Source organism: Hylobates moloch, unplaced genomic scaffold (genome assembly GCF_009828535.3).
Source record: "Hylobates moloch isolate HMO894 unplaced genomic scaffold, HMol_V3 SCAFFOLD_1, whole genome shotgun sequence".
NCBI lineage: Eukaryota > Metazoa > Chordata > Mammalia > Primates > Hylobatidae > Hylobates > Hylobates moloch.
This window is the reverse complement of record NW_026652276.1, coordinates 60,159,923-60,174,676: the sequence shown is the minus strand read 5'-3', so window position 1 is coordinate 60,174,676 and position 14,754 is coordinate 60,159,923. Positions and strand designations below refer to the sequence as shown.

At 36.8% G+C, this 14,754-nt stretch overlaps 1 protein-coding gene across 12 annotated transcripts in view; it reads right to left on the bottom strand.

Annotated features, from left to right (window-relative positions):
* PDE1A (phosphodiesterase 1A) overlaps window positions 1-14,754 on the bottom strand; it is a 465,582-nt gene that overhangs the window by 66,175 nt on the left and 384,653 nt on the right. For all 12 annotated transcript variants that reach the window (XR_009214035.1, XM_058440471.1, XM_058440478.1 and 9 more), the window contains 2 exons: window positions 13,378-13,478; window positions 1,502-1,627 (listed from right to left, as the gene is read on the bottom strand). Coding sequence is in view for 11 of the 12 variants with exons in the window: in XM_058440471.1 (XP_058296454.1) it covers window positions 1,502-1,627; window positions 13,378-13,478 (227 nt within the window). In the remaining variant the exon portion in view is untranslated. The remainder of the gene's footprint in view (window positions 1-1,501; window positions 1,628-13,377; window positions 13,479-14,754) is intronic.

Here is a 14,754-nt window from a genome sequence, read left to right as displayed (position 1 = left end):
ATGTATTTATCAACTTTTATATTATTGGTAAGGCTTCCTATCCAGAGTGGGCTATTAGTAGTTAAGTTTTTGAAGTGTCAAAAGGTATACATGGATTTTCAGTTGAATGGGGGTGCCCCTAACTCCTGTATTGTTCAAGGGACAACTGTAAAATGAAAGGCCTGAACTGTGTCTCCAAAAGAAAGTTCTACTTTCCCTTTACCTGACAGCATTTTCTAGAGTTGCAAAAATGAGCCCATATTTCTAGAAATGGCCTTGAAGAACTAGGAAACTTTGAAAATTTGAAAAGGCTCATTTTAAACCCTGATTTTTATCTTTTAGGTTTTAATGTTTTTATTGTCACTTTCCTTTTGGATATTTCTTTTTACCTTGATTTAAAAAACAAAAATGAAAGCAAAAACCTTTGATATTTACATTCAACTGGAAACCTTTTCTAGTCAATTAAATGACTTTTTTTTTTTTTTTTTTTTTTTCCCCAGGTGGTGCATGTCGGTCTAGGCTCACTGAACCCCTGCCCTGGTTCACCCCATTCTCTGCCCCAACCTCCCGCCTGCCACCACGCCCGGCTAATTTTTTTGTATTTTTAGTAGAGACGGGGTTTCACCGTGGTCTCGATCTCCTGACCTCGTGATCCGCCCGCCTCGGCCTCCCAAAGTGCTGGGATTACAAGCGTGAGCCACCGCGCCCGGCCAATTAAATGACTTTTAATAAGATTGTTGTTGAAGATAAATATAGGCCTTTTTCTGTTCTTATTATGAGTGAGTCCCATAAAATATTAGGGACATATACTAAGAAGATTCTATGATTAATGAAGTTCATATTTAATTGATTGTCCTTTACTTTTATTTGTGAAGTCCAGCAACCCTGTTGTCAATTGAAGGAGATGATAATGACCAAAGGATCAAGAAAAAGAGAAGAAAGGTTATACAGAGGGATGGGGGTACATCTTGTTATTTTTCCCTACATAGCAACAAGTATCAATATACTACGTAATTTTTTTCAAGCAAACAGATGCTTTGGAGAAACATGTAAGATTTCCTCTGCACTTGGGTCATTTTAGTATAATGGAATTTTTTTCCCACATGTTTAACTTTTTGTTTTTAAAAAAACCTTAACTCCACATCTTTAAAAAAAAACAATATATGAAAGAATGAATATAATGCCGAAATTTTGAATTTATGTAACACCCCATAATGATAAAAATTGAGTAGAGCTCCATTCCAGAGTGTATAATTATGTATATAAAAGTATTTGTTGTGTTGTGTGTGGTCTTATTCAGACATATGGATGTTGAGTTGACCTGGAAATACTTCAGGTCCCTTTAACACAGTCTGGCTCTGAACAAAGTCCCTAAGTACTAAACCTTCTCAGAGTCATCCAGTCGACAGTAATTAAGTTTGTAATATGGGGAATGCATCGACTTTCATCTTTTTTCTTGACTTTAAATCACATAATTCCTTTCCTGAAATTAAATTTCCTCTAGGTTTTCTCTGAAACTCACCTCCAGTCATCTTTGGATAAATTTATCAAGATATTCATTTCTTCTTCTTGCATAAGTCGATAAGCTGCACTCACGTGGTGATTCTCAAGGACAGAGCGATCATTATACAAAATGGCAACATCTGACCTAAGAATTAAAAACAAAATGCCCGGCAGAGGATTTCTTTAGACATCATGAATGTCTAATAAGACTTAAGTATCAAGTCATCTGACCAGAAAACATCCTATAATTGAACAGTGAGAATTATGGAAGTACTTAGTTTCTTTTATTTTTTACTGTATGATATTTTAAAATTTTATATAAACTCTATTTATTAGAGAAGTTTTAGGCTCACAGCAAAATTGAAGTTGGTACAAAATTTCCCATGTACTTTCTTCTTCCACACATGCGTAACCTCCCCCACTGTCAACATCCCCAACAAGAGTGGTATTTTTGTTACAATTGATGAACCTACATAGACACATCATTCTCATCCAGTGTCCACAGTTTACATTAGGGTTTGCTCGCTCTTGGTGTTGTACATTCTATGTGTTTAGACAAGTGAATAATGACATGTATCTACTATTATAGTACCATACAGAGTTGTTTCTCTGCCCCCAAATCCCTCTGTGCTCCACCTCCTCATCCCTTTCTCCCCCCTAACCCTGGCAACCACTGATTTTTTTCACTGTCTCCATAGTTTTGCCTTCTTCAAAATGTTATGTAGATGGAATCATACAGTATGTTGCTGATATGGTTTGGCTCTGTGTCCCTACCCAAATCTTATGTTAAATTGTAATCTCCAGTGTTAGGGGAGGGACCTGGTGGGAGGTGATTGGATCTTGGGGGCAGACTTCCCCCATGCTGTTCTTGTGATAGTGAGTGAGTTCTCATGAGATCTGGTGGTTTTAAAGTGTGTAGCACTTTCTTCTTCACGCTCTCTCCTGCCACCATGTGAAGATGTGCTTACTTCCTCTTCACCCTTCCGTCATGATTGTAAGTTTCCTGAGGACTCCCAGCCATGCCTCCTGGATGGCCTGTGGAACTGTGAGTTAATAAAACCTCTTTCCTTTATATGTTACTGAGTCTCAGGTAGTTCTTTATAGCAGTGTGAGAATGGACTAATACAGAAAATTGGTACTGAGCATGGGGTATTGCTATAAAGATACCTAAAAATGTGGAAGCAACTTTGGAACTGGGTAATGGGCAGAGGTTGGAACAGTTTGGAGGGCTCAGAAAAAGAGGAAGATATGGGAAAGTTTGGAACTTCATAGAGATTGTTGAATGGTTGTGACCAAAATACTGATAGTGATATAGACAGTGAAGACTAGGTTGAGAACATCTTAGGTAGAGATAAGGAGGTCTTAGGTAGAGATGAGGAACTTACTTGGGACTAGAGTAAAAGTCACTCTTGCTTTGCTTTAGCAAAAGGACTGATGGCATTGTGCGCCTGCTCTAGAAATCTGTGGAATTTTGAACTTGAGAGAGATGATTTAGGGTATCCGGTGAAAGCAATGTCTAAGCAGCAAAGTGTTCAAGATATGGTTTGGCTGTTTCTAAAAGCCTGTGCTCATTTGCATAAAGAAAGAAATACTGGAACTTGTATTTAAAAGAGAAGCAGAGCATAAAAGTTTAAAATACTTGCAGCCTGACCATAAGGTAGAAAAGAAAAACCCATTTTCTGGGGAAGAACTCAAGGCTGTAAAAATTTGCATACATAAAGAGAAACCTAATGTTAATAGCCCAGACAATGGGGAAAATGTCTCCGGGGCATTTCGGAGACCTTCATGGCAGCCCCTCCCATCACAAGCCTGAAGGCCTAGCAGGGAAAAATGGATTCATGGGCCAGGCCTAGGGCCCCCACTGCTCTGTGCATGCATCCTGGACATTGTGCCCTGCATCCCAGCTGCTCCAGCTCCAGTCATGGCTGAAAGAGGACAAGGTACAGCTCGGGTCATTGCTTCAGAGGGTGAAAGCCCCAAGCCTTGGTGGCTTCTACATGGTATTGCGCCTGTAGGTGTGCAGTCAGTAGTAATTGAGGCTTGGGAGCCTTTGCCTAGATTTCAGAGGATGTATGGAAATGCCTGAATATCCAGGAAGAAGTCTGCTGCAGGGGCAGAGGCCTCATGGAGAACCTCTAGTAGGGCAGTGTGGAGGGGAAATGTGGGGTTAGAGCCCCCATAGTCCTCACTGGGGCACTGCCTAGTGGAGCTGTGAGAAGAGGGCTACTGTATTAGTCCATTTTCACAATGCTATAAAGATAGTACCTGAGGCTGGGTAATTTATAAAGGAAAGAGGTTTAATTGACTCACAGTTCTGCAAGGCTGGTGGGGGTGGGGGCCTCAGGAAACTTACAATCATGATGGAAGGCAAAGGGGAAGCAAGGCACATCTTAAATGGCAGGAGGAGAGAGAGAGTGCAGGGGGGAAGCTGCCACTTTTAAACCACCAGATCTCATGAGAATTCCCTCACTATTATGAGAACAGCATGGGAGAAGCTGTCCCTATGATCCAATTACCTCCCAACAGGTCCCTCCCTCAAAACATGGGGATTACAATCTGAGATGAGATTTGGTGGGGACGCAGAGCCAAACCATATCAGCCACTGTCTTTCAGACTCCAGAATGGTAAATCCACCGACAGCTTGCACTGTGCACCTGGAAAAGCCACAGGCACTGGACGCCAGCCAGTGAAAGCAGCCATGGGGGCTGTACCCTGCAGAGCCACAGAGGTGGAGTGCCCAAGGCCGTAGGAGCACACCCCTGCATCAGCATACCCTGAATATGAGACATGGAGTCAAAAAGATTATTTGGGGGCTTTAAGATTAAATAACTGCCCTGCTGGGGTTCAGACTTACATGTCCTATAGTCCCTTTGTTTGGGCCAATTTCTCCCTTTTGGAATAGGAGCATTTACCCAATGCCTGTAACCCCATTATATCTTGGAAGTAACTAACTTGTTTTTCATTTTACAAGCTCACAGGCAGAAGGGACTTGCCCTGTCTCACATGAGACTTTGGAGTTGGACTTTTGAGTTAATGCTGGAGTGAGTTAAGACTTTTGGGGACTATTGGGAAGGCATGATTGGTTTTTTGAAATATGAGAAGGACATGTGATTCAGGAGGGGCCAGAAGTGGAATAATGTATTAGTCCGTTTTCAAGCTGCTGATAAAGACATACCCAGAACTGGGCAATTTACAAAAGAAAGAGGTTTATTGGACTTACAGTTCCACATGGCTGGGGAGAGGCCTCACAATCATGGTGGAAGATGAAAGGCAAGTCTCACATGGTGGTGGCAAGAGAGAGAATGAGATCCAAGTGAAACAGGTTTCCCTTTATCAAACCATCAGATCTCATGAGACTTATTCACTATCATGAGAACAGTATGGGGGAAACCGCCCCCATGATTCAATTATCTCCCACTGGGTCTCTCCCACAACACATGTGAATTATGGGATTACAATTCAACACGAGATTTGGATGAGAGACACAGAGCCAAACCATATTATGAGCCAAATGTTAATTACAATTCAACATGAGATTTGGGACACAGAGCCAAGCATATTATTTGATATGGTTTGGATCTGTGTCCCCCACCCAAATCTCATATTGAATTGTAATCCCCAGTATTGGTAGAGGGACCTGGTAGGAGGTGACTGGATCATGGGGGTGGGTATCCCGCTTGCTGTTCTCATGATAATGAGTGAGTTTTCATGAGATCTGGTTGCTGAAAAGTGTGCAGCACTTCCCCCTTCACTCCCTCTCTTGCCACCATGTGAAAGTATGCTTGCTTCCCCTTCACCCTTCTGCCATGATTGTAAGTTTCCTGAGGCCTCCCAGCCTCCCCAGCCATGCCTTCTGTATGGCATCTGGAACTATGAGTCAATTGAACCTCTTTTCTTTATAAGTTATCCATTCTCTGCCACCTTTTTTATAGCAGTGTGAGAAGAAGATAATACAATTGCCTTCTCAAATTGGTTCCTTTCACTTAGTAATATGCATTCATGTTTCCTTCATGTCTTTTCACCGATTGATAGCTAATTTCCTTGCAGCACTCAAGTTTTCTTGTCTGTATATACCACAGTTTATTTATTCAGTCACCTACTGAAGGACATTTTGCTTGCTTCCAAGTTTTGGCAATTATGAATAAAGCTGCTATAAGTATCCGTGCTGTAAGTTTTTGTGTGAATGTGTTTGTAAATTTTTTGAGTAAATACCAAGGAGTGCAATTCATGGATCATATGGTAAGAGTAGTTTCAATTTTGTAATAAATTGGTAAACTGTCTTCCGAAATGGCTATACCAGTTTTCATGCCTACCAGCAATGAATGAGAGTTCCTGCTGCTCCATTCTCACCAGCTTTTGGTGTTGTTAGTGTTCTGCATTTTGGCCATTTTAATAGATGTGTATTGCCTATTGATCTATTTGGTATCTCATTGTTTCAATTTGGATTTCTCTGATGACATGATATGGAATATCTTTTCATATGCCTATTTGTCATTTGTATATCTTCCTAGCTGAAGTGTCTGGTAAAGTTTTTGGCTCATTTTTAAATTAGGTTGTTAGTTTTCTTATTGTTGAGTTTTAAGCATTCTTTGTATATTTTGGATAACAGTGCTTTATCAGATGTTCTTTGCAAGTATTTTCTTCCAGTCTGTGGCTTGTCTTTTTAGTCTCTTGATAGTGTCTTTGGTAGAGCATAAATTTTTAATTTTAATGAAATCCAACTTATCAATTTATTATTTTATATATTGTGCCTTTGATGTTATATTTAAAAAGTCATCACCAAATCTAAGGTCATCTAGAGTTTTCTTCTATGTAATCTTCTAGGAATTTTATAGATTTTTGTTTTAAATTTAGGTTTGTGATCCATTTTGAGTTAATTTTGTACAGGGTATAAGGCCTGTGTCTTAGTGTGTTTTATGCTGATGTGACAGAATACCTGAGGCTGGGTAATTTATCAAAAAAAAAAGAAAAGAAATTTATTTATCACAGTTCTTAACTGGAAAGTCAAAGATCAACATACCATCATCTCAGGAGGGCCTTCTTGCTGTATCATCAAATGGTGGAAAGCATCACATAGTAGAAAGGCAGAGAGCACAAGAGAGCAAACCCTCTCTAGCAAGCCCCATTTTATAATGGCATTAATTTATTTATGAGGATAGAACACTCCTGACCTCAATACCTTCCATTAGGCCCCACCTTCCAACGCTGTCACATTGGGGGTTATGTTTGCAACATATGAATTCTGGGAAACACATTCAAACCATAGCAGTCTGTGTCTGGATTCTTCTTTTCTTTTTGCTTTTGCATGTGGATGTTCAGACGTGTTAGCACCATTTATTGAAAAGATTATTTTTGCTTCACTGTATTGCTTTTACTCCTTTGTCAAAGATCAGTTGACTATATTTTTCGTAGGTTCATTACTGGGCTCTCTAATCTGTTTTCATTGATCTATTTGTCTGTCCTTTTACCAATACTACACTGTCTTGATTACTGTGGTGTTGTAGCAAGTCTTAAAGTTAGGTAGTGTCAGTCCTCCAACTTTGTGCTTCTCCTTTAAAACTGTGTTAGCTATTATGAGTCTTTTTGCCTCGCCATACAAACTTTAGAATCACTTTGTCAGAATCATAAAATAACTTGCTGGTATTTTCATTGGGATTGGATTAAATCTACAGATGAAGTTGCAAAGAACTGACATCCTGACAGTTTTGAGTCTATCTATGAACATGAAATATCTGTCTCCGTATTATTTATTTCATCAAAGTTTTACAGTTTTTCTTATAAAGGTCTTGTATACGTTTTGTTCCATTTATATCTAAATATTTAATTTTGCGTGGTGCTAATGCAAATAACATTTGTGTTTTCAATTTCAAATTACATTTGTTTATTGCTGGCATATAGGAAAGCAATTGAGTTTTGTGTATTAACCTTGTATTTTGCAACCCTGCTATAATCACTTATTAGTTCCAGGAGTTTTTTGGTCAATTCCTTCAGATTTTCTACATGGACAATCATATCATCTGCAAACAAAGATAATTTTATTTCTCTCTTCCCAAGATGCATGCCTTTTAATTCCTTTTTCTAGTTGTACTGCATTAGCTAGGACTTCCAGTATGATACAAAAATTAGTTGTGAGAGGGGACCTCTTCCCTTGTTCACAATCTTAGTGGGAAAGCTTCAACTTTTTCACCATTAAGTATGATGTTAGTTGTAGGTTTTTTATAAATAGATACTTTTCTTTGAATTGTTTACTTTTTAATTGACAATTAAAATTATATATATTTATCATGTACGAGATGATGTCTTGAAACATGTATCTATATATATACATGTATACATTTATATATACATACACACACACACACATAGTGGAATGGCTAATTCAGGCTAATTAACATATGTATTACTTCACAATTTACCATTTTTTGAGGTGAGAATACTTAAAATCTACTCTTGGCAATCTTTTAGAATACAAAACATTGTTGTTAACTCTAGTTGACACATTGTACAATAGATCTCTTGAACTTATTTATCCCATCTAACTGAAATTATGTATCCTTTGACCAACATCTTCCTAACTTTTATCTCCACCCGAGTCCCTCATAATCACAATTCTACTCTAGTATAGATATTCTTTATCAAGTTAAGGAAGGTCCTCTCTATTCCTAGTTAGAGTTTATATCATAAATGTAGGTTGGAATGTTTGGCAAAATGCTTTTTCTGCATTTATTGATAAGATCACGTGATTTTTTTTCCTGTACCCTGTTGATGTGGTAGATTATATTAATTGAATTATGAATGTTGAGCCAGACTTGCATACCTGGGATAAACCCCACTTAGTTGTGGTGCTTAGCTTTCTTTTAATTATCATTATTATAGTTTAAATGTGTTTATGCCTTTTCCTTCTGGTTTGTAATCCAGACACCTGCAAAATACTCTAGATATATCAAAGAGAATAAAATTACCTAATGTCTTATTCAGTCAGTGAATGAACAAACCCCTTTGTACCCATTCAAGAGTGTTGATACCATCCCTGTTCTTTTAAACTAAAATTACTTTGGGTAGCAGGTGAAGGGGATGATGAAAATCATTTGATCTATTTATGATTCTAGTTTTTTACTCTCTTATAATGTTGTGCTTAAATTTTAATGTTATAGATCCTTTTACTTTAAAATTAAGATGGAAAAATCATTTTTAAAGAAAACTTAAACTGTATGTTTCATCACCCATTTAAAAGGAACATTTTATTTTTAAAATGATGAATACATCAAGGGAAGGCTTTTATTTCTCATCTGTCTGTATTTTAATATAATTTCATTATGAAATAAATTGGTATACTTCAAGTTGCATTGATGAATTTGGTATTCTAACTTTAAGCTTGAAATATTTCAAGCATTCTCAGATCTGTATAATGGAACCTGGGCTTCTCCTTCCTCTATCTTCCTAGGTTGCCAGATCATTATGTAAGTGTGGAATGGAAGCAAAATCACTATGTTCAATCTCTTAAAATAGTGAACTCATTCATATAAGTTGGCAAGTTGAATATTGACCACAAATATGGCAAAAAGGAAAGTCAAGTTAAAACTTGTAGCAAGTTTGCTACCACTTACCCAGCACCGAGGCTTCTCTCACTCTCCTGTCTCCTGGTAGATACTTAGCGCTGTCAAGTGTAAAACTGCCTCACTCCAGACTTACTGTTTCAGGCCTTTCAGTGGGTAAAGTCCTAGTTATAACCTAGCACTGGCCCTGCCACTGACTATTTATGATGGAGTAGACAAGGACAAAATAAAAAACGAAAGTTCCCACTAAAACAACACCACCACCACCACACATGGATAGCTATGTGAGATGATGGATATATTAATTTGCTTCTGCATAATAATCATTTTACTATCTATCTGTATCTTAAAATATCATGTTATATACCATAAATGTACACAATGAAAACTAATAACAATAGAGAAAACAAAAACTAAAGAAATCTGGCATTTTGTACAAGCAGCCTGTTTAAGATCTGTGTCTGATAGTCTGCCAGATAAACCAAGCTTTATTATTCATCCAACATACGATAAATGACCTACCAGGCACTATTACTTTCTTTTTTGTTTCTAGCACTATCATAAAGATGAAATAACATATGTCTTTAATAGCACATATTTCTAAAATAGATTTCCATTTAATAATCTTAGTTAAGGCCTAAAAAGGATTTAATCAATAATCATACCTCAATATACACAGAAATATGAACTAGAAAAGCATATGTATAATTCTTATTGAAGAGATAATTGAAGAGATGTTTCCCAAGCAAAACACTGTGTGCATTTCTAGAAGTTTGCTGAGATCATGGGGAAAGCTGTGATTTTCCAGTAACATTTGCACTATATGGCACCAAATCTAGCCATAGCAGATTTGTCAGGGTTATTACATGATATGGCTCCAAGTATCACCATCTACTCTTTCAGAAACAAGCTAAAATGTGTTTTTGAACCAGATTTAATTGTAGCAAAGTGTGCATAATTTTGTCTCATAAAGCTAACAAGGATGCTGAGAATGCAGCATGGTCTAATGTTTGAGATGGTCTTTGACTGCTAAGAAAAGAACAGACTCTGAGCAACATCCAGTATCCATGGTAACATGTAGCCTGGCATTTTCTTTTCACAAAGAGGAAATTATTTCCATTTATTTACACTTTCAAGGATTTCATACATTATAATATCTGCATTGAACTCAAATCTAGCCTTGCCCTATGTTCCAAATCGCATTTTAGCCATTTTGTGTTATGTAGTAAATTAGTTTCCAGATTGGAAAAAACATCTCAATCCAAGTAACAATGAATAATATAAAATAAAATAGAATTACTGATATAAATGACATATGACCTTATTTCTTCTTGGATGAAGGCAATATTGAGAGTTAAAAATCATGTTATATTGTTGCATTTTGGTCATTACAACATTTTGGTTCGTGGAATTTTCAGGTTCATGTAGAACTAATTCATTAAATAGTTGACCCTATTAGACAATTTTTTCCCATTTTTATACAGAGTTTTAAAATATAAATTGGAAAAAATATGATTCATCTTTCTCCTTCTCTGCCTCCATCTACCCTTTCTTGTCCTCCTCTTCCTTGTCATCCCTCTCCTTTCCTCCACCTCCTCCTCCTCCCTCTCCACAGCCAAATGCATAAGTAAATCAGGACTATTCATCCAGTTGCAGATAAATAGTAAAAGGAGAAAGCTAGAGTGATGATCTAACACTGCTGCTGGAAGAGGCCAGCCCACTGGCCTTTACTTTTCAAAGTAGAAAGGGCAACTGGCATTCACTGATAACAAATCACTTGCTTTCTTCTCAAACCCCTAGAACTGTTTTCCTGTATAGAGCCCAGCTCAGTGATGAGCAATCTTTAATTAAAATCCTCCATGTTGTGGATCCAGTGGATGTAGAAAGCCTTTGTTAAGCAAAATGATCTGCATAGTCTTGTTTTCCTTTGACATTAAATACAAATAAAAGCAAAAATCTCCCTATACTCTGCAAATATGGGTAGAAAAATAATAACATTCCTGCTTCATAACCAGACTCTGAAGTTTTCCATTTCCCTCCAAGCTGTATCAATCTCTGGGACCCTGAGGTTTCCTCCATTCCAGGGACAGACAGAATGCCCTCCCCAACACTTCACTGTTTGAATTGCAACTCTTCCTCTGTCTCCATCAAGGGGCTACAATGTAAGCCCATCCCATTTCAGGCTTTAACAGGTTGGAATTATCATGTGTCCATCTCTGGCTGTGGGAGCAGACTTGTATAAGAAACTGGATTGACAGTGAGTGTCCCTCTTCTCACTCCTCAATTCTGCCACTGCCATCACCTGACCAGGTGCATATAGACAGGTCACTTTACCTCTCGAGGTCTTCATTTTCTATTTTTAGATGATGGAAATCAGACCAGATGATCTATACTGTGGATCTCACTCATCTTAGGGTCCTTTAAGTTCTAAACTGTCTAATATTTTAATAAACTGTTTCTATATTCCCCACATCAAACAATAACTCCCACATCTGGAAAATCAGTTGTTAAAAAAATATATATATATTAAAACACCAAATGAACTGACCACACAAGAGCCTGCATATGTATGCTTATATCAGTATTATTCATAAGTGCCCAAATTTGGAAACAACCAAGATTTGCTTTAACAGGTGAATAGATAAACAAACTATGGTATGTCCATGTAATGGAATAGTATTCAGGGATAAGAAATAAGCTGTCAACCATGAAAAGACATGGAGGAACATTTAACACATTCTCTAAATGAAACAACCCAGTCTGAAAGAATTATATACTGTATTATTTCAGCTCTATGACATTTTGGAAAAGACAAAACTAAAGAGACATTAAAGACACCAGTGGTTGCCAGGGGTAAAGGGGCAGGAAGAGAGGAATGATAGATGAAGCACAGGAGACTTTTAGGGCAGTGAAACTATTGTGTGTGATACTGCAATGGGAAATACATGACATTATACAGTTGTCAAAACCCATAGAACCCATAATGCAAAGAGTGAACCTTCATATAAACAATGGACCTTAGTTACTAACAATGTATCAATATTGGTTAATCGATTGTAACAAATATCTCACACCAGTGTAAGATGTTAATAACAATAAAACTTTAGGGTAGCAGGAGGAAGCATATGGAACTCATGCAACTCTGTACTTCCTGTTCAATTTTCCTGTGAATCTAAAACTGCTCTAAGAAATAAAGTCTATTAATTAGAAAAAAAAATCAGATTTAATCTTTCCTCAACAAGAATGGAGATTTATGCAGTGGTTCAAGAGAGACATCAGCTCTTAACATATATCTCCTTATTAAGCATCCTGACTAGTGAAAGAGAAATTTCAGGATCCTACACATATAAAGTAAGTTGGATCCTGATGGGGCCTAGACCAAATCCTGCTTCTCAGATACTGACTTCTGTGCCTAACTAAAAAACGCTTAGGGTAACTCTCTGTTATGGACTGAATTGTGTCTGCCCTAAAATTCATGTGTTGAAGCCCTAACCCTCAGTGTGTCTGTATTTGGAGACAGGGCTACTAAGGGTATAAATAAAGTTAGTGAAGTAACAAGAGTGGGTCCCAAGTCCATTATGACTGGTGTCCATATAAGAAGAGGAAGAGACACTGGGGTGCCTGTGCTCAGAGAAAAGACCATATGAAGACACAGCAAGAAGGGTGTTGTCTGTAAGTCAAGAAGAGCAACCTCAGAGGAAACCAAACCAGCTGACACTGTGATCCTGTACTCCCAGCATCCATAATTGTGAAAAAATAAATTCATGTTGTTTAAGCCACCCATTCTGTGGTATTTTATCATGGCAGCCCTAACAGACTAACATACTTCCACTCTGGTATTTGATTTAAATAACTTCCATTGTAACCATCATCAAATAATTTCATTTTCTAGTTATTTTAAATTTAATACTTCATGCTGGCCTGAAAATGAGATTTAATTTTTGGATTTTGTTTTCAGAAGTACAATTTTATTACTTTCAAATACATAATGACACCAAACCAGTACCTTAAGCATTATGTTGCAAGATTTGCCTCAGTGAATAGCTGTCTGACTTGTGTGGTAGCTCACAGTGTAAGTTCTGGGCAGAGACAGATTGTCTTAAACATTTTCATGTTCTTTAAATTGCTAGATATGCCACAAAACACTATACACAGGATTCTTAAAAAATAGTAGTTAATTGATTCAAGTGTTAGCAGCTTAAGAAATTTTGCTAAAAATCATTAAACCTGTTCTTATTAGAGTCTTTATTATTTTTTAAAAATCCTCTTAAGTAAGTGATATGCAGAAAAACAAATTTCAAATTTTAACTAATGAAAGTTAATACTTTTTCAAACTTACCTTGTCTGAATGTGAAAGTTGTTTGTTGTCCCTGTATGCTCATAATCATGAATGGCAGCAGCAAAGACCATTGCTAAAATTTCCAGTTCAGTGAGCCAGTGCTAGTAAATTACAGAAAGAATCCATTATATTCAAGAAGTAGATACCATCTTTCCTTTCTTTGAAAAGTACTTCAGTGCACCCTGTTTATGTAATATAAAATTATTTTTCATTTCTTTTAATTTGTTTCCTATTTTACCTCCACTAATTGTGCAAGATGGATGCTTCATGAGGTCAATGATTGTTTCATGGCATATAAGTTCAAAATTCAGAATATAATTGTCCTTGCTAATTGAAAAAGGAGTAGTTTTCTATGATTTAAAAGGTGAACCCTAACTGGATTTTGAATTTACAGCCATACATGTTTGGGTTCTTCTGAAATCAATTACAGTTTGGTGATTTTTAACATACAGCTCATACGTTATTAAAATGTCTTTTAGCCCAAGTGTTGTAGAACAATCTACTATGAAAAAGAATTTCATCTAAAAATTAAAAACATTCACTTTCTTACTAGAGAAAGTGTACTTCATTTTCATGTTAGAGATTTAGAAAAGTTTCCGAAATTCACAAAATTTTCTATTCATAACACATAAGAATGGCTGTGCAATTAACTTCAGTAATGCTAAAAGAAAGGATAAATGCTTTCATGTAAAAATCCATGACTATCCACTTTACATACATTCATCTTTCAGTTACTGACTAAATGCTTTAACAAAGGTTCCTTGCTATTATTAGTTCATTTAGAAATAATTCAATAGTTTATTCATCACTCACATTTTGTAAAACCCTTATACTATACTACCCAATATGGTAACCACATGTGACTGTTTAAGTTAAAAATAAAGAAAATTAAGTAAAATTAAATTCACTTTCCCAGTTACACTAGCCACATTACATATGCCCATTGGTCACATGTGACAAATGGTTACCATATAGAACAGCACAGACACAAAACATTTCCATCACCACAGCAAGTTCTACTAGAGAACACCATAAATAGATAGCACTTGGTGGTAGGAATGTGGAATCCAAAATGCTATGAAGCTCACTCTGAGTGGTCTTATTCTATACACTTAAAACAATAAAAGACCTTGCAAAAAACAACTGAAAGAGATCATGTAAACTATGTGCACACTTGATAAAAGTTTGCAGAATAAAGATGCAATTTAAGAGCACAGGCAGAAAGGCTAATTGGTGGCAGTAGATCTTGGGAAAAGGATGGAAAAAGATTGATAGTTAAGTGCAAGGATGGAGACAGAAGAATTTTAAATAGAAAGAGCAAATGTAGAATCATACTATAGGGTCTGTATTAAAATAGAATTGTCAATAGTACAATTG